The 24,849-nt window shown below is 37.5% G+C and overlaps 2 protein-coding genes across 5 annotated transcripts; both read right to left on the reverse strand.

Moving 5' to 3' along the window:
* Positions 1–5,820: 5,820 nt before the first annotated feature.
* Positions 5,821–10,326, reverse strand: LOC140880579 (uncharacterized). 2 transcript variants are annotated; one of them, XM_073285149.1, is made up of 11 exons: positions 10,191–10,326; positions 9,826–10,060; positions 8,896–9,100; positions 8,581–8,671; positions 8,350–8,501; positions 7,365–7,608; positions 7,161–7,265; positions 6,890–7,072; positions 6,601–6,802; positions 6,288–6,490; positions 5,821–6,181 (listed from the first exon to the last, which is right to left on the reverse strand). In XM_073285149.1, the coding sequence occupies exons 2-11, from the start codon at positions 10,040–10,042 to the stop codon at positions 6,080–6,082; spliced, it is 1,704 nt and encodes a 567-aa protein (XP_073141250.1). In that variant the 5' UTR covers positions 10,043–10,060; positions 10,191–10,326; the 3' UTR covers positions 5,821–6,079. The 2 variants fall into 2 exon arrangements, with proteins under 2 accessions (XP_073141250.1, XP_073141249.1); XM_073285148.1 differs by having other exon boundaries at positions 5,821–6,490.
* Positions 10,327–13,530: 3,204 nt separating this feature from the next.
* LOC140880578 (uncharacterized) lies at positions 13,531–24,119 on the reverse strand. Of its 3 annotated transcripts, none has more exons than XM_073285147.1 (14): positions 23,877–24,119; positions 22,476–23,150; positions 21,678–21,878; positions 21,298–21,606; positions 20,731–20,852; positions 18,717–19,814; positions 18,011–18,137; positions 17,776–17,935; positions 17,482–17,645; positions 16,106–16,167; positions 15,456–15,555; positions 15,156–15,217; positions 14,320–14,479; positions 13,531–14,127 (listed from the first exon to the last, which is right to left on the reverse strand). In XM_073285147.1, the coding sequence occupies exons 1-14, from the start codon at positions 24,045–24,047 to the stop codon at positions 13,957–13,959; spliced, it is 3,582 nt and encodes a 1,193-aa protein (XP_073141248.1). In that variant the 5' UTR covers positions 24,048–24,119; the 3' UTR covers positions 13,531–13,956. The 3 variants fall into 3 exon arrangements, 2 of the variants coding, with proteins under 2 accessions (XP_073141248.1, XP_073141247.1); XM_073285146.1 differs by having other exon boundaries at positions 13,532–14,127; positions 18,011–18,152; XR_012149679.1 differs by lacking the exons at positions 13,531–14,127; positions 14,320–14,479 and having other exon boundaries at positions 15,199–15,217; positions 16,098–16,167; positions 18,011–18,152.
* Between the last annotated feature and the right edge of the window lie 730 nt (positions 24,120–24,849).

Genomic DNA, 24,849 nt, shown 5'->3' on the forward strand with positions numbered 1-24,849 from the left:
AAAGTGCGAATTGCAAATGAGCCTCCGCACCTCTATTTATAGAAGGAGTTCGGATCGTCCGAACCCCACTTCGGAGCCTCCGAACACGTTCGGACCGTCCGAACTCATCTTCGGAGCGTCCGAAGTCCCATTAATACGTCAGCTGTGACGTCATCTTGCTGACGTAATCAATGACGTAATACCTGATCCCGATCAGACTGTCCGATCCTTGACGACGGACTGTCCGAACCCGTTCGGAGCCTCCGAAGCCTCCTTGGATCGTCCGAACTTCCTTCGGACCGTCCGATCTCCTTCTTCGGGCCCTCCGATCTTAAGATGTTTAGTTGTGATTAGTCCCTTAATCACCTTACTTGGTTATGGGCTACTACAGTAAGCCCCGCCAGGATTTATTTATCGGGCATGTGATCTAGCAGTAAGTCCCGCCAGGATTTATTTATCGGGCATGTGATCTAGCAGTAAGCCCTGCTAGGATTTATTTATCGGGCATGAGTCTAGCAGTAAGCCCCGCTGAGATTTATGTGAAACCCATATCCCACATGAAAAAAATCGAGGATTTAAAATGGATTTAAAATGGGCTACAATGGACTTCTATAGCAATTTGGGTTAATCATTTTCGTAAAGCGAGGACGAATACGAAGTAGTTGCTATAGGGGCCCATTGTGCAGTCGCGCAGGCACGGGCCTGGGCCCGGAGCGTGACAGAATGGTATCAGAGCCGGTCACCAGCCGACAAACCCCGGGAAATAAGTGCTATGCGGGACAAAGTGCTACGTGCGTGGGAGCCACCTCTTGAACCTGCGGGGCAAAGTGCTACATGACGGGAGCCACCTCTTGAACCCGTAGGAGCCACCTCTAGATTTCCGGTGCTGGTGGATCGAGAGGTCAGGTCGCGACAAGGACGTTGCGTTCTGAAGGAAGAGTGATTGTGAAACCCCTATCCCACATGGAAAAAATCAAGGATTTAAAATGGATTTAAAATGGGTTACAATGAACTTCTATAGCAACTTGGGTTAATCATTTTCGTAAAGCGAGGACGAATAGAAAGTAGTTGCTATAGGGGCCCATTGTGCAGTCGCGCAGGCGCGGGCCTGGGCCCGATGCGTGACAATTTATTTCTCGGGCGCACGATCTAGCAATATTAAGCCCTGTCCTATCTCAAAGCCCATGAGATCTTCCACCCTGACACCTATTCAAAGCCCGTGGCATACCCACGACACTCAAAACCATGGTAACCCCATGACACATATTCAAATCTTGTGGCGTTCCACAACACTCAAAGCCCATGGCAGCCCATGACACCTATTCAAATCCCGTGGCATACGCACGGCACTCAAAGCCCAGAAGATCTTCTACTCTGGCACCTATTTAAAAGCCCATGGCATACCCACGACACTCAAAGCCCAGGAGATCTTCCACCCTGACATCTATTTAAAAGCCTGTGGCATACCCACGACACTTAAAGCCTAGGAGATCTTCCACCCTGGCATCTATCTAAAAGCTCATGGCAGCCCCTAGGCCGTCAATTTTGGTTAGGCCCGCCGGATCGGCCCGCCCTGCCACACAATTTAAGTGGGTTGGATTGAAATTTTTTCAACCCAACTAAAGGTGGGTCTAGGTGGGCCAACCCGCCAAGGCCCGCGGGCCTGAAGAATTATTATTTTACTTTTATATTTATTGTGATATATGTATTTTTTAATGAAAGTTGTGAATTTTTTTTGTATTAATTACTTTATATAAAATTTACACGTATGAAATCAATAATTAAAATTTTTATTAATATGTTTCTATTGATATTTATGAAATGAAATGAATTTTATAATTAATTATAATAATTTTTATTTATTTTTATTTGTAGTGAGTCAATCCGCGGGCCGGCCCGCCTAACCCGCAACCCACCTTGGGTTGGGTTGAGGATTTCCATCCCGTCGGGATGGTGGGCCGGCCCGTCCTCGACCCGTCGAAAGATGGATTTTTGTTGAGCCGGCCCGCCTCACCATGAGTTGGCCCGTTTGACAGCTCTAGCAGCCCCATGACACCTATTCAAAGCATGTGGCGTTCCACAACACTTAAAGCTCATGGCAGCCCCATGGCACCAACTAAAAGTCTGTGGCATCCCCATGGCACCCACTTAGAAGCCCAGGGCAATCTCCGCTCTAGCACCTATCTTATAGGTCCCGGAGGTTTGAGGCCTGGGCATCTATTTGAAAGCCTAGAGCAATCTCCGCTATGACACCTATCTTATAAGTCCCGGAGGTTTGAGGCTCGGGCATCTATTTGAAAGCCCAGGGCAATCTCTGCTCTGGCACCTATCTTATAAGTCCCGGAGGTTTGAAGCCCGGGCATCTATTTGAAAACCCAGGGAAATCTCCGCTCTGGCACCTATCTTATAAGTCCCGGAGGTTTGAGACTCGAGCATCTATTTGAAAGCCCAGGGCAATCTCCGCTCTGGAACCTATCTTATAGGCCCCGGGTGTCCTATGCCCTGGCACCTATTTTCGAACCAAGACAGGGCATTTATCACTCGGGTTTGGAGTAAGATTACTCGGGACAACGAAACAAGTTTTAGCCCGACTATTTTTGGGAGGAGTGGTGATATCCCGGTAAAATATCCCGGGTTATCACCAAACCCGAGTGATTATCGAGAGCCCGGGGGAAGAGCTTATTAAACATATGACCAGGATCTCGGCTTCCGGGTAAGAGCCCGGATAAAGAGGTATGAGTCTCTTCCTTAAAATGCGGGGTGTAATCATGAATGGGTATGGGCTTTGCATAAGAATTTTAGGAGATATTTTACACATCTCTATGACTATGAAAAGAAGGGAACCAGCAGTCATGAAGGTACGTTCACTTGATTCCCCAAAAAAAATACACATTTTCTTTTTCCTAAGCCCACTTCATACATCTTAGTCTGACTTAAGCATCGAAGTGGCGACGCCAAAAACCCTTCCGGCTCCCCACTTACGAGTTTTCTTGTTTCTTGTGTGTAGACACCACTTGCAGAGGCGAGAAATCTCTTCATCTGAACTACCCGGGCTCTCACCCACATAATACCCGAGAACCCACTTTATGATCTTCGCATCAGATGGCATCTAAAACATTAATATTTTCTGGATCAGATTGCCCCAACTCTGATATGACTCATATTGATGATTTTACGATTATAACATGACATATTTTATGTTACGTATTAAGATTATGATTCTGATTATTTTTACGACTCAACAGTATGCATATGTTTTACGAGCATGCATGCATAAGACACCCTCATGATATTTTGTATGATACGTGCTTGCATGCGATCTTATTATATGATATTTGTTAGTACTGGATAGAACATGCTGAGCCTATAGGTTCATTAGATTTAAATGGTTCAGGTGAAGATGATACTATAGTTTAGGATGTGGTTTCTACTGGTGGTGAGGACGTCTGAGCATCCATGGCAGCTAGCTCCCGTGAACATTGCACGTTTATGATACGATTTATTATGAGATTTTTATACATCATTTTATTTCCACACATGATTACCACTTTTCATTGATTTTCATGGTTTTGAGATTGTCGTGTATGCATGGAATTTGACGATGGACTATGACTTACGTATTTACGTTATAAAACTTGCATGCATGAGATTTTAGTTATGCTTATGTATTTTAATTAATTGCATGCAAACGGTTATATTATGTATTACATTTTATGAAGAACTATTTTAAGTATAAATACATATATGTATGAGCGTATATGTAGCATCATTATTTTAAAAAAAATAAAATTTACGGGACGTTTCAGAAAGTACCGGCCTTTCAAGACTCGAGCCACCAAGGCAGGCTCCGAGATAATACGCCAGTTCTTCTTGGCTAATAAAGCCTTGTTGAACGTCTCAAGCTGTCGGAAGCCCAACCCACCCACACACTTCGGCTTACATAGAGATTCCAATGTATCCATTTTCTTTCCTTCGTCTACTTCCCACCAAAAATTTGATCATTCTCGCTATCTCCTCACACACTGATTTAGAATTATGAAAACATGACATTATCATATGTTGAAATAGAATGGAACATAGATTTGATCAATGTTTCCTTGCCCCCCACCGAAAATTCTTGTTTCCCCATCCTTATATTCTCTTCATGACTCTCTCCACCAGATATCTGAATTGCAACTTCTTGCTTCGAGTAGAAACTGCAGGGAGACCCAAGTACATCTCATGTGCATGAATCATTGGTACATCCAACAATTATTTAATAACCTCTACCAACTGCTCATTTGTATTCGGGTTAAAAGAGGGTGATATTTTTCGAAATTAATAAGTTGTCCCGGGACCCTATCATATAACAATAGACAGTTACGCACCGCCATGCAGTCCGCCATAGTAGCTCTGAAGAACATAAGATTGTCATCTGTAAAAAAAAAAAAAACAAATGGGTAATGGCTGGACACGATGAGGCTATCCTTACTCCTGTCAATAGGCAGCGACTTTCAAGGGAGAGAAGTGCAGAAGATAATCCATGAGCACATATACGAATATGTAGGGAGAAATAGGGTCTCTCTATCTCAACCCTCGGCTCGAGACGATATTTCCAACCAGATCACCATTCAAAGAAAAGGAATATCTGACTGTTCGGACACATCACATAATCTTCTCAACCCAACACATGACAAACCCAGTCGAATCATCATCCCTTCAAGAAAGGACCACTCAACTCTTTCGTATGTTTTACTATAAAAAATTATGTTTATATACTTATTACAACTACTAATGCATGCAAATGAGCGCTAGTTTCTGAATGATCATTTTCTGTTCATAGAAGCACATCAAGATAATTAATTAACTATTTCCTTTGTCTGCTGATAAATAGTATATAAAAAAATAGGGAAAATATTTTTTTTCCCTCTAATTAAGTTTATTTAATTTGGATTTTTGTAATTTAAACACTTAAAGTTTGGTCTTGGTCATATATGTTCTATTTTTTTGTCATATTCCACGAAAGTATTGATGTAGAATCTGAATGTATTGACATGAGATCAAAAAATTACTAACATGACATCGAAAATTATAAACATGTATGTCATCATCAGTGAAATAAGGAACCAAATTTTGGAGAAAAAAAAAAAACAAGTACATAATCAAGATAAACTTTGATTACTTAGATTATCAAACAACATAACACAAAACGTGTAAATTTAGAGGATCATGCTTAACTATTCGTCAAAATATTTATCATAGAGTGAAGTGGGAACATCCCCATTTATTATTATCATTATTTTTTGAAAAAAAAAGGAAAAAGAAAGAAAGAAACGCCCCAACCCCAACCACTCCAAATCTCCCATACGCAAGTATCTTATCTCCAATTTAATTATAAATAAATAAATTATAATGGCACCACAATTATTGGTGTGATTTACTGATAATCACATGATAATTTTTGCGGTCCACGAACTCGGGTCGGATTTGGAAATTACGCGGATAATCTCATGGGTGATCGATATTTTTGAAAACCATGCGAAATGTTCAAATCGAATAGCACTGCATCGATATATATTATTTATTTAAGAAAATTACAATTAAAAACATATAATTGTAGTAATTAAATTTTGCTAATTCATATTTATATAATTTTCTACCATAATTTGATATGTTATTCATATATCTCAATTTATTAGCTTCATATTTTACATCTCCTATCATACGATCCCACAATCAGGTTCGATTAGTCAGTTACTATTTCTTTTTTATAATTGTAGTTACTAAATTTTGCTAATTCATATTTATATAATTTTTTTATCTATCTAAAATAAATACGTGCAATATTATACTAGGCCACGGTCGAATAATTCGAAAAATGAATTATAAACTCAATCCAAATGCACCATCATTCCATTGCTCATAGCTATCAAAATAGTGTACATGTACAGCTCAAGAATTCAAAGAATGACTCATCTACATCATCATCAATTTTACACGAATTCGGTAACAAATCGATGTGAAAGAACCAGTCATTGACTTGCTTTCAAATCTCTATTTGCAGTAGTAGTGAGACCAAATCCAAATGGAAACAGAGGATCATAATGTGGATCGCCCACATTCATCGGAAGTTGATCGACCGTCCTAAACCAAGTTCGTGCAAGTTTTCCAGTAAAACCGTATTCACCGAACAAAACATCAGCAATCCCCTGGCCTTCAGTCCCTGGAAGCCAAGCAGCCACGAGCGAGTCCATTAGGTCAAGGTATGGTTCTATAACGACCGGACGTCCTGTAATTAGTATGACCACACATTTTATAGATTTGCATACGTTGGTTATGGTGTCGTAACCAGGTCGCGCTATTGTCAGATTCTTGCTATCGCCTACAGTTTCCGAATAAGGTAGCTCCCCAACGGCTACAATGGCATAGGAGAAGTTGTTGGATTCCACATATTTTGTGTCGGGATTTTCATTGTAGATAACTTCAGTGTCTGGATCAACTGTGTTCTTAACTGCTGTTAGAACTGTGGCACCTACAAACAAAATAAAAAATGATTTCTTGATGTACCATTGCTGTTTAAACATGCAACTCTTGTCGGGTTTCATAAGCTCGAGTTTTAGGAAAGTGGTATTTAACACATACCGATTGTAATATTGCCAGAAAGACCGTGCCATTCTATCGTCCATCCACCACATTGATTACCGATGTCATTTGCATGGCTTCCTGCCACGAGTATCTTTGAAGCTCGCTTTGGAAGAGGAAGAAGTGGGGCGTCACCACTTTTACCATTCTTGAGTAGGACAAGCGATCGCCTCACAGCTTCTCTAGCCAACTCTCTGTGTTGCTACTCAAAAACAATAGAGAAAAGACATCAACATTCAACAGTATAACACAAAAAGCAAAATTTGAAAGCATGACTTTCATGATGTACCTGGCTTCCAAGATGGTTCACCAAGGCGAAATCAGCCATTGGGTTCTCAAAGAGCCCCATAACAAATTTGACCCTCAGTATTCTCTCAACAGCGTCGTCTATTCTGCTCATAGGGATAATATTTTTATTCACCAGTGAAGTCAAGTCATTGATGAACTCTACAAACTTCTCTGGGATAATAACCTGCGATACAAGAGGAATTTAACTTATTATTTTTGGTGCATGAGCATGACCAAAAAAACTTAAGTACACAGAACATATTTTTGCTAACCATGTCGATTCCAGCATTAATACTAGCTTCAACACTAAATGTATAGTTAGCATGTGGTGGGGAAGTTATCTTGTCAATACCTTCAGAATCGGATATAACAAACCCCTATAAAACAACCAGAGAAAAGAGGTTATCCTGTATATTCAAAGTAAGTTCAGACCAAGAAATCAACCACACACACTAGATCTCCGTGAGATGCTGTACTTTGAATTTGAGTTTCTTCTTGAGATATCCAGTGATGAGATCTGTGTTAGCATGCATCTTTTTACCATTCAAGCTCGAGAAAGATATCATAATTGTTGCCACTCCCTTTCTGATGGAATCGAGATATGCTGGCATGTGGATATCAAACAGCCCATTCATGTCTATGACGGTGTCGTTTTCATTGATACCATCTATTGTTCCGCCATCTCCAACAAAGTGTTTTGCACATGCAACAACTTTTTTCCTTCATTGGAGGAAACAATCAATCACCACACTACTAATGCACTTGTGCAGCGACACGGCAAAGGGAAAGGGTTAATCCATATTTTGAAAAAATACATCCATCCAAAATGTTGATATTTTTGTTTGAGGGATCTGCCCTCCAAGATCCATCCTGAATTTTGATTCTATTAAAAAAGCCTAACGTCATACTTTATAAGCTTACAGATGTTGCATTACTCATATTGAAGAAAGACAACGAAAGGCAAAGCCAAGGTGTGGCCTTGCCGCCCCTATAGCTTTTCAGTTTCCTGTAATTGAGTATATTAGAGAAAAAGTTGGGGTTGCGCTCATCGAACAAAAATTAATTGAGACGCCTGAGATGGTATGGGCATGTACAAAGGTAACCAATAGGGGCTCTAGTTAAGAGATGTGAGACCGTGACTAGCACCCATATTAATAGACAGAGGGAGAGAATTATAAACTTGGATAATAACGATCAAGCATGATATCCATTACCAAAATATAGATGGGGATATAATAAGAGATAGAGCACAACGGCGTAGGACGATCCATATAGCCGGCACTACTGAGTGGGATAAAAGTTTGTGTGGTGATGTTGTCGTTGAGTATATTTTTCATATACAGGTGATGTTGTCGTTGAGTATATTTTTCATATACAGGTATCAAATAAAAACGTTTTTGGATGCCTCGTACCCATTGGTAAAATATTTTAGGTTTTACTTACAATGAAAAAATGGTTTACCTCCCAATCCCATCCACATATGGGAAATTACTTGCATAACTGGCTGGAAGATCACCTTGCAAGCCAGGAATTATCTCTGTCATCGCTTGAACAATATTGTGATCCTCGCTATAGCTTTCGAAACAGCGACCCCATCTTGGGTCCCTACAAACCTGTTCAAGTAAAATGAGTAATCAGCAGTAATCAAACCAAGAGAATTCGAAGAACTAAAAATGTCACAATTTTATTCACCGCTATACAAGGAGAAAATGCATAGGGAATTCCTGTGGCTCTAACTTCAAGAGCAGTGGCAGCTCCTATCTTCTTGACAAGCTCAGGATCCCTGATAAGAGTTCATATGATTTTAATCATTCGCCAGAAAACAGAAGCACTAAAAATATATGGTTAAATGCAACAAAACATGGTGCATATCAGGAAAATATTTAATTTTGTCCCTTGGTGGACTTGTCCTTTAGGTATAAGAATATTATCAAACTTTCATGTTGGTAACCGTGATATTTGACAAAGCATTAAAGATATGAGAATTCTGATGATAATATGACTTGCCTGGTAACTCCAAGCCCAATGTTGTGAGGGAAAATTGTAGAATTATACACAGTGTTATGGCCATGCACAGCATCAATTCCATAAATCATCGGTATTCCTAGACGAGTAGAAAGAGCACCTTTTTGAAAGTCATTAACCATATTGATCCAAGTCTCAGCGGAAGCCCTTGGAGCAGGTACACTTCCTCCACCACTCAAAAGACTCCCTGCACAATTCAATGCCTTGTAATAAGTTTCGGCTGATATTATGCAACGTAATATGCACCCAGCAAAAAAAAAAGGAACTACAAAACAGGACACTTGAAGCTCCAACTGGTTATTACTTTACCCATCACTCGAAAGCTTTTATTGCTGATGAGTCAATCTATCTCCTAGAGCAGTGGACACTGCTTTTGATCGAACATTCAGTCCCGCCAAATACATCATCCAGTTAAGCATTATTAACCTGCCGCTAGAGTGGTCTCATTCTCATGGTGAATCTCAAAATCAAAACGAGGATACATTCATCTTGATTATGAAATAAATATCCCGGCAATCCACTATAACTTCTTTAAAAATTTGCAAACCTAAGTTATTCCATCTACTTTGAATAACAACTGTAATCCTAGAAGTCCCTAGTCAACTTGAGGCTAAACAATCAAACACCGGGTAATTAGTATTGTGATCACATGGGCTTATCCAGGAATTCCAGAGACAGGGGGCGACACTGGATATATTTTCGAAAACATTTAAGCTCTCAAAACTTTTACTAACGAGTGAGGGATTGTTCCGGCTGATCAAGACCTGATCATATTGTATCAAAATTACACATCTCTATGCAACAATTGTTCTCACCTTACCAAACATTACAATTTCGCAAGCTCGTCAGGGAGACAAGAACAAGAAAATGTATTTCAGTAACAGCGACATATATGGAACTCTTAGAACATACCAATGAAGTGATTGTTGACTATATCTGACGAGGCAACCTTTCTGTCAATCATTGTCATCTGGCCAATCTTTTCTTCAAGGGTCATCCTCTTCAGCAAGTCTTCGATTCTAACATTCAGTGGCTGTTTTGGGTCCTTGTATTTCAGGTACTCCGCCTCTGTAAAGCAGCACAGAAGCAACATCACCGCCATTTTCATCAGCAAACCCGCCATGCCCATCTCCAGAATGGTCAGCACCTACAAGAATCAAATACAAAAATTCCCTCTTTGTGAGCAACACTGAAACTACATCCAAGGAAACACCTATTAAAGATGTACTCCAAGATAGAAATCCAATAAAATGTTCAGCTGGGACAATCATACTCACGTCTCCCAGTTCAAGAATTTGATGTATTACACTAATGGGTTTTGCTTAAAAGCCTAATCTCAGCATTATTTATGATGGAAATCTAAAAACGCTGCGTATCAAACAATATTACCCATTTGGAAAATCGCTGTCAAATGACGTGGAACAATGGTTTTATCCAGCACCGAAAAAATTGGTATTATAATAACAATTCATCGGCTTGAAATTTTCTGCTCCATCTCCAAAGCGTCAACCAAAGAAACTAAGACGACAATTTTTTTAAAAAAAAAGTGAAAATTCCAAGAAACCCATCAATTTTTTTTATTTTATTTTTTGAAAATAGAAACCCATCAATTTTAAGATCCTTAATAATAGTCAAGATTGCTTCTTTTCTTTATTTTTTCTTTTTGTTTGGAAACATTACAATATTTTTACTTTTACACGAGTTTCCGCATGTGAAGTAGCTAACCGATGGAGGTTAGCCGATTGAGGAAGCAAACAGACGGTGGCGGCGGCCTGTTCTTAAGGTTCTGATGACGTGGCAATACGGTAATGGATAAGGTTTTCTATTCCCGTCGAGTACAAGTCACCACCCTCATAAATTAAATCCAGTTGTCCAAATTTTTCTTGGCCCGTGTTAAAGACATGAAAAGTCACACTACATTTTCTTTTTCTTTTTCATAAACAAAGCGTACCCTAAATATAATATATGACTTAATCCACCAAATTTGTTAGGTAAATGTTATTTTATTTCAACTAGCAAAAAGCACACACAACGATGTGTGTGAAAACTACATAAAATATAATAATTAAAATAAAAATTTGAGTGAAAAAAAGATAAAAGGACATTAAATGTTTTATATTTTTACGATAATAGAGATGAATGTGAGAGAGAGGTTGATTGAGAAAGTGAGATAGTGAGAATGAAATATTAATTTCTTACCCTTCTTGTATTGTTTTTAAAAAAATATTAATTAGTATAATTAGGAGCATTTTAGGATCTTCACATTAAAATACCAAATATAGTTACTATGAACCACTCTTCCTTTATTAAATAGTAAGAGATATTGATTTGGTGCCTAAAAGAGAATTGGTAATTACAATTCATATATTGAGAAATATAAAAATAAAGTATAAGGTTCAAAAGTCCACTAGCTTAATCACGAAAGTTTTAAATGATTTTATGTATTTTATTCATGGAATTTAATTGTTATTTTTAATTTTATATGATGATAAGATATGTCTGATACTTAATGTGTTGCAAGTTATATTAATGTTTTCAGGTTTGGAATTTAATTTTGGATCGAAGGAACGAGACTAGTCTTCGAACAAGTTAAGAAAAATGTATTATGTTTAATTTAAATTTTTAAGTTGATGCATTACATTTTATTAGTTGGGTGCAAAAAAATTTTTAAAAGTTAGTGATGCATTTCATTCTCCTAGGCAGCGGGCCGCGTGCTCGAGCGGCCTTTTTGGGTGCTCGAGCGCGGGTGGACGTTTATGCGCGCCCGAACGCAAATAATTCTACCCATTTTTATTTTTTTTGCATTTGAAGTCTGAATTTCAAGTTTATGATCTTCTAAGCTATTTTAAGTGTTTTTAGAAGTGTTTTTAAGATGTTCTATTGGAAAAAGTTTTAAATTTAAATGTTGGAAACGGACGGAACGACTTACGTGGATCGGTCAAGTTATGTAATGCATTTTTATATGAATTTTCTTCATGAAGCTACTTCATCATGAAAGTCACGAAATTTTATGTAGCATTAGATGCATGATTGGATTTTATATCAGTTTTAGCATGCATGATGTTTATCACGAAAGTTTACGAGAATGAGATGATGAAGTTACGATGTATTGATGTATGAAAATATTTTGATGTGTATTTGATTTTGTGGTAGCAATACGAGACGGTAATCACGAGAATGAGAGGATTGGCTCCCTGAGATGAGCTCCGGGGATGACCTTTCCAAAATACGAGACGGTAATCACGAGAATGAGAGGATTGGCTCCCTGAAATGAGCTCCGGGGATGACCTTTCCAAAATACGTGCTCAAGAGAATGTAGAACTGACACATTGGGATGAGCTCGGGAAATGACCTTTCCAAAATACGTGGTCAAGAGAATGTGGAATTGGTACTTTGGGATGAACTCCGGGGATGACATTTTCAAAATGCGTGCTTATAACGACAGTTGTCATAAATGCATGTATCTCACCATCCATAAATGTCAAGTTTTACTACATGTTATGCCATTATTTTAAGTTTCAAGTTTTATTTACAAATTTTGTATGCATTTTCTTGCTGAGTTTTTAGACTTACTATACTTGAATGGTGCAGGTAATGACGCTATTGACGATTTCATAGGCGAGTATGGAGTCGGACATGAAGAGGAGCAGGCAGTCGGGCCGGCAAGCGATGCATGAGCGCTACGTTTATGAATAATTTTATTGTTCACATTTGTTTTTATTTTAGAGGAAGGAAAAACAAGTTTTATTTATGTTCAAATATTGGTTTTGTTGGCATTGATGTTTAGAGTACTCTTATTAAATTGTCGGTGCACAATTAACTCTTTCAAATAAAGATTTTATTCCGCAAATTTTTCTTAAACTTTAAAGAATGTATATTTAGTAGCGTTTCCGAATTTTGAGACATTACATAAAGTATCAAATCTTGTTACTCTACGAAATAAGAATGGAATTCACGTGTAATTGACCACCAAGTATCGAGATTAAGTAAGAATACTATTATATCTAGGGTTAATTACGTTTGCTTCAACTAAGATTTACGATAATTAAAAAGAAATATATACTCATAACTTAAAACATTTATAAAACATATAAATGTAAATTGGTACAAAACATACAAAAAGTATATGTAATTTGTAAAGTAATTATTTATTTTTGTAATTGTTGCAAGCTTAAGAAGAGGGCATATGTATTTATTATGCACGAAATCATCAGATTTTGTCATTTGGATATGACAATAATAAATTCTGAATAATAACATTGAGTTTAAATCGATACAGTGGTTGGATACTTTTTCTTATGGCAACACTCGACTCTTACAAAAGTTAATAGCATATCAGCACTACAAACAAGAAACAGTGTGAGCAGTTAGCTTCTGAAACATGTGAGAATATCAAAACGGATGCTTCAAAAGACAATTATATATTGATTTCATTACCTATATTCAGCATTTCTTATTTCAAATATTATTTTGATATCCTTATCTCCATATTCATATCTGTGCATAAACTAAATTATCGTTTAACTCGTGAGATGAAGTAGCGTAAGACATTATATAGAGATAGTAAATCAATGTACATAGATAACATAATTATTTATAACTTCAATCTTGTACAAATTGAGTCAAAAAAAGATGTACTACAAGATCATCATTCAAACCTTACAATGCCTAAACCTGTAAACCATAAGATTATTGTAATATATATGAAGTGTCTACACCTGATCTTTGTCGGGATAAACATTACATTTACGATTCCAACCTAGACAATACCACCAGAGTCCAAATTGTAAAATCACATACATAGCCTGTAATCCATGTTCTTGCCAAAGCAAAGGAACAATGTTTTTTTTAAAAATAAATAAATAAATAACCTGAATTATGCTCGTACATGCAAACAACACACAAGACGGAGCAGCAAAACACGCTTTTAAAACCATTATGCTGTGATATTATGCAGTCTTAAACATATCTCCACAAGCATATATACACGTGAGATATGGAGATAGTGAGATATGTACCATGTCACATGGCCTGAAGCTGTCGTTAAAAGATAGAGTGGCCTATTTGTTTATCCATAGCCTCGGAGTAATACTCGTTATAATTTAGATAATCCCAGAAATGAGAAATACCGAATTCCCCATGTTTAGGTGACTGGAGATAAAGTAAGCGCAACTCCTCAAGATTCTTCGTGAATGTTCTTCTGATCATGCGAACCTGCAAAAAGGGTATGATGCTCAGTCGTTCATAGGAAGATTGATAAATGGTTGGTTTATAATTGATTAGCATAACAGCAATAGAAACTAGTAAATCTGCCTATATAGGTTAAAACATTCAATGGTTCGGCAACTGCAGTTAGCTCATGCAGGCAATGTAAATTATTAGAATTTTAAAGATCTAAAGAGTCACCTGTGAAACATCAATTTCAGAAAATCTATTGCTTGATCTTTCATCACAAGATCCAGCCTCCCAAATTCGTCCAGTCAAGCAAGACCGGTAATCCATTGCACATTGCAATATTTTCTGGATAATTCTAACTGTAGACCGTGTTTCATCGGATAAGAAGCATCTGCAAAAAGTGAGCATTGACAGTTCAATGGAAACATCATCAAATGCAAATGTTTCCCTCAGGGGAAAAAAATCAACCATATGGCAAAGGCCAAGTGGCTTCAAAATTTTTGAGATTTCATATTCAGATAATAGATCCGCTCAAAATTTTTAGCTATTTGTTATTTTTTATGCACATTTCCACAACTACGAGTGAGTTTAATGAATCACATTCGGTTCCTGCACAATAAGTGATATCTCTTATGTGACCACATTTGGAAAAAAGGAAAAGCTAAAACAAAGACCGAAGAATAGGCACATGTAGCCAGAAAGCTTATCCAACCTACATATCAGGCTCAGCTGATTGAAAATATCAAATCAATCATAGATTTGGCATCAGCAACACAAGTAGAAGCTTATCGCTATAAACTATGCCAACCTCTAGTTTACTGATTAGATTACAAGTGAACCAAAACCTTCTACAAAAATCATATATTTCAGCTCAGATTTGTATCACATCATTATTCATGCATGTTCTTGCGATTTTTGGTTGCTTCTTTGTCACTTCTTTTTACCAGCAATAGTGTGAAAACTAAAAACTAGATGTTACTTGGGAGATTGAGAGGGGCAATATGGTGGAGGCTCAGGCACGAGTGAGGAAAGAAAGGGGTGGGGGGGTTGTGTTGGTTTAAACTTACATGCGCAGTGACTCGGTCAAATATAGCATATGCACCGATTCCAGATCCAACATATCTTCCACCTGGAGAAATATTGAGACGGAATCACTCATGGAAACAACACTGCTGACCAAAGATTCAGATTAAAAAAGAAATGTCTAAATGATTGGTGACGTTAAGGAGAGGCACTAAAGATACAACTGCAAATAACTCGATTGAAATCTAGAAGTTACAAATATAGTATTCGATAAGTAGGCTATACCATTCGATAGAGAAAAGAAAATAAAGCCGATGTTACACAGTCTAAAATTGAATATAAACCTTGTGCTTGATCGAGTTCAAAAACCTGCACCAGGATACTAGGGATAGTTGTGATTGCACATATTGCTGCAAAGTTGATACAAAATGATTTATCTTGTGCCTGTAAGAAAAGAAGCAGACAATCATAAAACAAAAGAACAAACATTTAGCTGTTCAAGCAGCAAGCTGAATCACAATTCACAATTATGAAGTGGCAACATTAAAAATAAAAGGGCAACATTAAAAATAAAAGTAATCTTTTGTGGAATACTTAACAATCAATTGCCAAGGAAGCGAGGTGAATCAAGAAAGATCCGGCAACACTACAAATAGAAACCATAAAATATGCTTGTTTCATCTTTTTTCTAAACCATCCAGGGCAATAAATCGATAATCAAGACACCAGCATCCCTAGATATCGGCCATTTAATAGGTAGATTAGTAGCTATCTGACAAAGACACCCGTTTCATTCAGAATATAACCACCCAATATCACTTTCTAAGGGGCACGTTCTGTTATTTATCAGAAAAGGAAATTGAAACATTCTGTTCAATCAAGAATATATCTGGTTAGTATTCAGGAACGTGACCCAAGTTTTTCTTTCATAAGCAAAACAAGGACGTTATTCCTAACACCACCAAAGGATTTTTTTAATGGTGTACCTCAGTACCTGGTATCAGCTAAGAGTGAAAAGCAGAGCACTTCTCCTTTGTGTTGTTCCACACGATAACCCTGTATGGAAATCAAGTGAAACTAAGTACTTCAGCGAAAAATATATCATTAACAAAAGAAAATAAAAATTATTTTCCCTGATAGTTTACATCTACTACACAGAAAAGGTTTGCCAAGTCTAGAACCATCTACAATGAACTAGATTTCTACAAACTTCAACCCTGGCACACATAGAACGATAGAACTGACTGATTTGGTCCTTCTAAAGACTGGATCCATTATATTTTTAGTCACACTACTCTTCGTAGCAGAGGATTAATTAGCATTTTTGCCCATAAGGCTTACACATCTGCATTTGGTGTATATCGTTGTGGTGATTTGTTTTTCAACTGAAAGTTGCAGCCTCTATCTCAGTTATCACAGCTACTTACATTCTATAATTTTATTTAAATAGCCTCATAGAAAATAGAACAGTTTAAATAAATCACGTCTATAACCCTACGTTACATTTGCAACTTCAGCGACTGAGCCTTTTCTTTCTCCTTCACATTCCATTTTCTGACTTATTCAGTTATTCCTTTTTTTTCCTTATGTTCTTCTAAATGCCTATGATTTCTTGTTTTGTTTTTATACTTCCTAAATTGTCATAATTGCAACCCTCACCAGTGAGCACGAAAAATCGATGTCATTTTTCGAATTTCATCAGCAACTTCGGATTCAGATCTTCTATTTCGGCATTTGATTTTTCTTGGGTTTGAATATGGTTATACTATTGAAAGAAGCATCCCAATCTGGATAGAATCAGGATCTCAGAAAATAGAAGACAGACATAGATCTAGAAGATCAAAATCAGGCTTGACTCGAACACATTTACAGCGCTGCCTGATAGTGTTGGCATATGAAACCAAATTCCAAATCTTACAAGCTATAATGATGTTTTTTTCCTGTACTCTCTAGTCTCTAGTTAAGCCCAAGCTAACTATGAGTTGCTTGCACCTCCCCATGAAAGTTTACACGACAAAGAACAGAAAATGCATTTGTTCAGCCTTTTATTGGCAGTAATTAAATCAACTCAATCAACAATACTTCAGAGATCACAAACTGTTTTAAATGTCCAAACCATCATTTTTTGTCTCCAACTTGTGTTGTAAGGCCATAATTCAAAATAATAAGCAACATTTCAGAATGTTGAGACAGAAACCCTTCAATTTGTTTTACAAAGTAACATACACAAGATATAAAGAAACCAGACAACTTTCGCCCTTTTGTCAGGAAGCTCTGCATTAACCAAGCCTACTCAGAAGGGGAAGTTGTATCATGTCTCCATTACGAAATGTAATGCTATGAAAATAAAGGTGAATGTGAAACAATTACCTTTAGTGACAACCATGCATCACTCAGAGAGAAAACAGCAAGCTTGAGTTGTATTAGAAAATTAAAGATCTCGGAATATATTTTTAATGCGGTGGGAGTCAGAATGATGCTGACTGGCCAATCTACTCGATAACCCAGACCTAAAAAATCAAAGGAGTTGATTCCTGCAAAACGAATAATATTTAACCGAGGCCATGAGAGAAACAGAGAAAAACAGTCGCTGCCATGCTGATCAAATGATATGTGAAAGTACAATAGTCCTAAATAAACAAGGGGTTAAAAGACATATTGTACCACTGGTAGAAGCCGATAAATGTGAGATCCCTTCTTCTTTTAGGTACACATAGAGCCTATCTTTATTAGGGTCTCCTTCACATGAAGACCTTCGAACAGACAACTCAAGAAACCCTTGAATCTCTGGTATCCTCTTATCTGCTTCCTTGGCATGCCATTTCTGATGTGATGGAGGTAAAATAGTAAGGTATCTTCAATTTCTAAGAATTGGTTGCATAACAGAAAAGGAACATACACGATGCCAAAGAGAGAAAATAAACATGTCAGCCCAATCTGCAAATTCCATGAAATGGTAGCGCCGCAGCGCCAACAAATGTTCTTGCAACTTAAATCCTTCTACAAGCAACTTGATGGCCAACTTGCTTAGATATCGGTATCTAATTATTTCAAGAAAAATTCACAGGACAATGAAGAGTACTGACCTCCACACCCAATATTTATTCAGCAATAAACTTACTTACAAATTATATTCAAGAAAATGGAGCGCAAATCGGCAAATGGAGTGAGGAATCACTTTATGTTGCAAAAAAATAAGTACTCGAAAGCATAAACGAGTAGTTCTCTCGTTCAGAGTCAGAAAGCTCAGTAACTAGAGGGTAAAAGATTTTGCTAATGAGACAAGTAGCAGCAAAAAATTGAACTCCTGCTAACGGCGTGATATCAGAAAATGGCAAAAAATACAGAAAGCACATTGCATTTTGTGGTTTGAATCAGCAATATGGTCAAGAGAGCAAAAGCTTATTTAGGATAAGGCAAAACCTCGAAACTCAAGGGACTCCTTCCGCTAGACAAACAGTTTCATATTGCATGTTGAAACTAGAGGAAGGGAAATTTTATTTCTAGTATTCTTCAAGTGGCAAAATTTCAAATTTTTATCACATTTATCCACACCAAAAAAAGTCTTTATCCACACCAAAAAAAGTCTCAAAGTGTAAGGATACTGGAGTAAAATCTCATCCAACAAGCACTTTTTTATCACAAAATCCAACGGCATCTCAATTGCAGCCAACAACCTCGACCTGTTGTCTCTATGGGATCTGTCGACAACATTGCCAAATCTTCCAAGCAAGCTCTCCCAGGAACCACAGTTAGAAATATTTGGTAGCGGATCACTTTCTTTCTTAAGAAAAGGTGAAAAAACATGGCTCAATTCAGCATCATTTCGTACATTTGTACCACTGAATTTATCTAATTTGTGGTGATTGATGATATCAATACAAGCTTCAGGAGCTTCAGGTACAACTGAAAGATCATTCCCAGAGTTCAGCACATTGTGGCCTGACAACTTGTCTGCGTACTCCTTAACTGGATCTTTTACAGAAGCAAAGTCAAAATAGGTATCCCCATAATTTGCAAGATCTCTTCCTCCATTCATGGTCCTGGGATTAAATAAAGAATTTCTGTACCGTGCTGGGTTCACACTGAAAAAAGAAGAGTCATATTCAAGCTTCCACGGCAGCAAACTAAATGTCTGTGATGACACACAAGTTCCCTGAGGATGCCAATATTTATTGCTGATATTCTTGGAGGTGTTTCCAGAGAGATCTGACTCGACATTGAGCAATTCACAGTTTCTCATGCTCAGCTCCACTCCACAACCATGTGAAGGTAACCATGAGTTTCCATTCGCACCCCTGTGAATGTGCTGAATATCAAAAAATAATTGACTATATGGGCTGCTTGGAACCTGAGTTCCAGGAGTTTGTAAAGATTTTGGCTCAGTAACCAGAAGGTTTGTTTCCTTATAGGAAGGATGCAACGCATAACCAGATGTGCCATCCATTTTGAATAGAGCATCCTCCACAGAGCATGAAACTTCATTTTGGGAAAGATTTGGAATTTTATGGCCGGGGGAGAAACTCAAGGAGAAATCTAAGGCACCTAAATAACCTCGCTCCATAGCTTGAGCAGCATGAAGCAGATGTTCAACCTCATTTTTCTCCTCAGAGATTTCAGAAGACGAGCATTCAGATGACTCCAGAAGATCGTCCACGTAAGAATAATCATCCAGATTACTCGATGTGTCACAGTCCACCGTACTGTCATTGATAATCAGATAGAGAACTATATTTAATATGGGTGGTGATAAAATAAAATAAACAAGAGGCAAAAAAATAATTAAGATCAAAATTGATGATTATGGGGGAAAATAGGGTTTTTCGGGCAGTGTTCTAAATGGCGGTCGAGGCGGCCGACAAGGCTGTAGGCGGCCCTTGACCGCCCCGCCTTAGTCTAACGCGGTCTCTGTAGGCGGTCCGAGGTCATCCGGCGGCGGAGGCGGGCAAGTAGGCGGTCGAGGCGGCCGAGGCGGTCAATGATTTTAAAATTCAAGTCAACAATTAAAGTCAAATAATTTTAAAAACCAGTCAAAGTCAATCAATTTTAAAAACCTTAGATATAATAAAAACACATCTCACTCCCTTTTGTATTTACTTTTGGTTTCAAATGTCCTCCACCATCAGCCACCACTTGCCTCAAATCGCCTCCATCCGCCCTCAGCCGCTGCCGCTATCTGCCACCACCTTAATTATCTTAGTTCCATTTATAGACTTATGTGCACTTTGTCTAGATTGCATATATTGTATGAAGCTTTTTTAGGCATAAACATTATTTAATTACATCTATTATACAAAAAATTTTGACTATTTGTAATTACATTGCATGATTATACATAATTGTCTATTAAAAATTGATAAAAAATTCAAACGTCTAGGCACCTGGGCATGGCCTAGGCGGCGGGGCGGTCAGTGGCGGTAGGCGGTCACTGACCGCCCCGCCGCCTCCCGCCATTTACAACACTGTTTTCAAGTAAGCAACGAACTTTAGAGAGGGTTTCTTGAATAAATGAAGAAAAATTCAAAGTTCTATCTCAACAGTTATGGCCATAGCAGAGTGAAATTCAAGCAATGGAATGCTTGAAAGGAGGGGAAAGGGGAGGAACCATGAAGAACTCACATATTTTGATTTCTTCCACCTGAGAGAGATGGAACCCTGTCACCATCAACAGAAGATGCTCGAAAGTTAAGCTTTTTTCCGATATCATTCCCTACTCTCATTGAAATACCTTGAGAGAGAGCCTGAAAGTAAATTGATCACACTACCATTAAGGCAAAAAGTGAAACGTATAGCACTTAAAACAAATGGTTAAACCAAAAGAAGCTAAGTGTGCATGTCTTTAAAAATCTGATACGCTTCCAGCACTTCAGTTCGTCAAGAGCAAAGCCATTAAATTAACAGAAATCAAAAGATTTGAGGTGATCATTAAAACACGTAAGGGTATCCAAAACGCTTTGATGCTCCCTCTATCAAATATTACTCAAATGTGTTAATTAAAACTTCAATTTACCTACAATGTTTCATCAATCATTAAAAAGGTCACAAGTCCATGTTTCCTTACACGGATTTATACATACATGAAATGTTGAGTAATATGCAAATTGCAAAGGAGATAGGAAAAACAGCCAGTTTAAAATTTATTTGGAAGGGCAAATTAAAAAACCTCATCTTCAATAATATCGTTACCTGTCGAGAACTAAATTCAAATTTAGCTAACTTGTCATCCATCTTTTCCAGCATTTTCTGGTAGTAATTGTCTCTTGCAAGCCCCATTGTTTCGATAGCTCCTTTATCAAACGTCAGTGGGATCGCAAACCATGGATATATGCTTGACAAATCTATCAAACTGGGAAGGATCTCTTCATGTGCATCATGTGTGCCTATGCTATTACACAGCTCGAGCAGTTTCATTAAAACTTGAAGTTGCTGGCCAGTTCTGAAGAGTGGAATCAGGCACTCTTCCAGAAAACAGGGTAAAGGAACTCCATCTCTTACCTGAGATAAATTAACCCACCAGATCAGAGGATAGAGGTGATCTTGAATTAACCCACTAAAGATTGCTTTACCTTGACAATGGGCAAAGGTGAGGCAATTCCCATGTCTTCTGATGCATAAATTGGATCATCACTGCTGTATTCCACAACAAACTCCTGGTAAGGATCACTAATCCTGCCATCATAAATCCACGACCTAATAAAGGCACAATATGGTTCACAAGACTTGAGAAAGAGAAACTTGAGGAGGGCTCTATGGTCTGGATCAGCAACCTAAAAGGAATAGGAGAAATAACTGTAAGACAGAGTATTCACAAATGGTAGTTACGTACATGCACGTAAAATTTTCAAAATTATCCAATGATAACCCAAAATCAGAGGAATATGTGGGACCATTAGTTATACATATCAATGGCAAAAGTATCAGAGATAAGTTCGGTAACCCCTTCGGGAATACAAAGGTAAATCTTCCAAAGAATAATTTGTGGCTTGATGTTTCCAGCAGCATAAAAAAAATTCTCTAATTTTCTTGGAAAACTTAATCTCAAGAAGACGATTTGAAGACATTAATCGAGCTTTCTAAGTCATTCTACGAAGAAAAAAAAAAAAGAAAGAAAGTCATTCTACGAAGTAGAAGGACATGTACATAGTTAGAGATTAAAAAAAAACAAAAAAATAAGGCCTGTTTAAGAAGTCAAAGATACTCACACAGTTTTTTGACCCATTGGTTTTTTAAAACTTCCGGCATGCATATTTGTAGAGGAAATCATCAATATAGGAAATTTAGTGCATTAAGGCTAAAAGTTGATATTGATGTCCACATTATGTGTAAACAAACTAAAGCAATAAAGCCGATTTGGACGGGCTGACCTTTAGCTGAGAATATAGAAATGAGAGTAAATCAGCACCCCTTGGGAAGGCTCTCAACTCTGAGTTCGCTTTAGCCTTTAAGTCGTCCAAAGATGACACAGGAAAACCAACAGTAAGATGATTGACATTGCAGATGTTTCCAAGGGCTTCAATCTGAGTTGTGATTCCCCTGGTATGAAGGTATACCTCCAACAGGGTAATTTCAGAATGCGAGATGCTAGTAAGACATCCCCCATCATTTGTCTTTGACACACGCCTTAAACTAACAGATGCAGATAATGTATTGAGTGCAGCATCAAAACCATCTAAAACCTTTCGAACACAAACGGCAAATGCCTGATTGACAAGAGTGTGTCCGCTGCGCGTGCATTTTCCTTCTTCACAAGAATCATTATTTTGATTTTTATCAAGATCTCTGATTTCATCCAAATCAGGGCTCGCAAAATAATTAGAAAAAATACGAAGGCAAAAAACTATGCAACCAAATCGTCCAATAGAGGTAAGTAGGTTCCCTACTGCGGATGTACTAGAACACCAGGTCCACAAACTTGGGATTCTATGAGAGGTTCTATCAGTCAAACCGTAACCAAGTAATAAAGAGAGTTTCTCGACGGACATCAAAGCTGACTCCCCACCGTGAAGAGCATTCATCGCCAATCTCACCAAACTAGGCTCCTAAAACCGTCGAAGAAAATTAAAGAGAGACACAAACAATGTGAAATGATGTTACAGTAGGATACAAGAAAAAAAACCAGAAAAGTGGCTCCGTTATATGCAATTAAAGAAAATCAAGAACGCAAAATTCAGATGATGAATTGAAGTCATTGTTGTAATGAGTTTTTGTTTTTGCGGCGTTACTTATCACAATATTTGGAGTCAGTTGATAAATGTGTTATTAGAGTCTTGTTTAGAAAGACTATAGCATTCATCTTCAGAGTCTTTATACAAATATCAAGGTTTAGCCCCACAGGTTTCAGATGTCCAGTCAGACACCACAAATCTTCCAAGTTTAGTTCCAAACACCTGGAAAGAAGTTGATTGAAGCAAGGACTTTGTTTAATTTATAATTTGCGGTTCAAAAACCAAGTCTCTATTGAGTTCTCTCAGATCATTCTTCCGCTAAAATTGAACCTTTGGTACTCTCATATTTCCTGTTTCTAGCTTTTTAAAAAAAAAACAAAATGCCATCTAACATAGCCCATTCTAACTGAGGCTTCTAAAAGTTGGCAAGCACATCATTTCTACCGAAATACATCCGAAGAATTATACATTCACTGCGTAGGTCACTAATTCGCCACCTTCCAAGTACCACGAAACTACATTCCCACATTCTCTGCTCATAAAAACAAAAATTGTGCGCGACATATTAATATATGAGAGCGATAAAGAGAGATAACTTACAGAGACGACATAATTTGCGTAAAAAGCACTCGAGGCCTGGGAAGAAGGTCGAGCGGAGACGTTTTGTGATATGAAAGAATCCCACGATCTGGGTGGGACCCATGGATCGTCGAGCTTAAGCTTCTCCAGAAGAGATGACATTCCGGTGGTCGGCGCCTGTAACGCCGCCATCAGCACCGCTATAACGCCGGCTAGGTGACTGTTACGACGACGGGGGTGGAGTGAAGTCGAAAGTTTGAAGAGAGGGAAATGGATGGATTTATATATAATTTTTTTTAAAAAAAAAAATAGGACTTCCAGATTTATTTCATAAAATAATTGAGCATGGTACCAAATTTTTGCTCCAAAATATTACATGATTATTTAAATATATATATATAATAAAAATTCAAATGTTAATTTCTGAGTAATAAAAATATTATGATATCACATTAGAAATAAATATATATTAATTATTAATTATTAAATTAGATATGTATCTATTGTCGTCCAAAATTTATTTAATGATTCATTTAAAAAAAAGACAAATCTTTATTGCATTAGGATCAAAACATAATCTTTTAATTACCAGTCTGAATATTTATCGACATTGGCAATTTCGTAAACATAATATTTTTTTTTCGTTATTGTGCTTGGTCTTCTTCAATTTTGGACACTTTGTCCATTTCTTTATGTCTTATTTTATTTCTGGCTTTTTATAATTATTTTTGCCATTTTGATTTTTGTAGTGTGCTATGCAGGCAAATCTACACACACTGACACCGGGGATGTCGAGGCACTGTCATTTTCTTGGGCCGCTAAATTTGTTATAAACTCTTTATTGGGCCCAAGTCTACTAGCCTACTTTGAGCCCATGACAGGATACATTGGCCCAAAATCATGTTTTCTTTCTTGAAATTCCTTTTCTGAAGTCAAAGACTCAAAAGGAACCAAAACGCCTTCTGTGTTTACAAATTTGTTATTTTAAATTTAA

This window comes from Henckelia pumila, chromosome 2 (assembly GCF_033568475.1).
Source record: "Henckelia pumila isolate YLH828 chromosome 2, ASM3356847v2, whole genome shotgun sequence".
In the NCBI taxonomy this organism is placed as follows: Eukaryota; Viridiplantae; Streptophyta; class Magnoliopsida; order Lamiales; family Gesneriaceae; genus Henckelia; species Henckelia pumila.

Coding starts and splice junctions, on each gene's coding strand:
- LOC140880579 (XM_073285148.1), bottom strand. CDS start 10,042: ATGGGCATGGCGGGTTTGCTGATGAAAATGGCGGTGATGTTGCTTCTG. Junction 9,101..9,825: donor AGTCAACAATCACTTCATTG/GTATGTTCTAAG, acceptor TGAATTGTGCAG/GGAGTCTTTTGAGTGGTGGA. Junction 7,073..7,160: donor TTAATGCTGGAATCGACATG/GTTAGCAAAAAT, acceptor CTTGTATCGCAG/GTTATTATCCCAGAGAAGTT.
- LOC140880578 (XM_073285146.1), bottom strand. CDS start 24,047: ATGGCGGCGTTACAGGCGCCGACCACCGGAATGTCATCTCTTCTGGAG. Junction 19,815..20,730: donor GGTGGAAGAAATCAAAATAT/GTGAGTTCTTCA, acceptor TATCAATGACAG/TACGGTGGACTGTGACACAT. Junction 17,936..18,010: donor TTTTCTCTCTTTGGCATCGT/GTATGTTCCTTT, acceptor CCATCACATCAG/AAATGGCATGCCAAGGAAGC.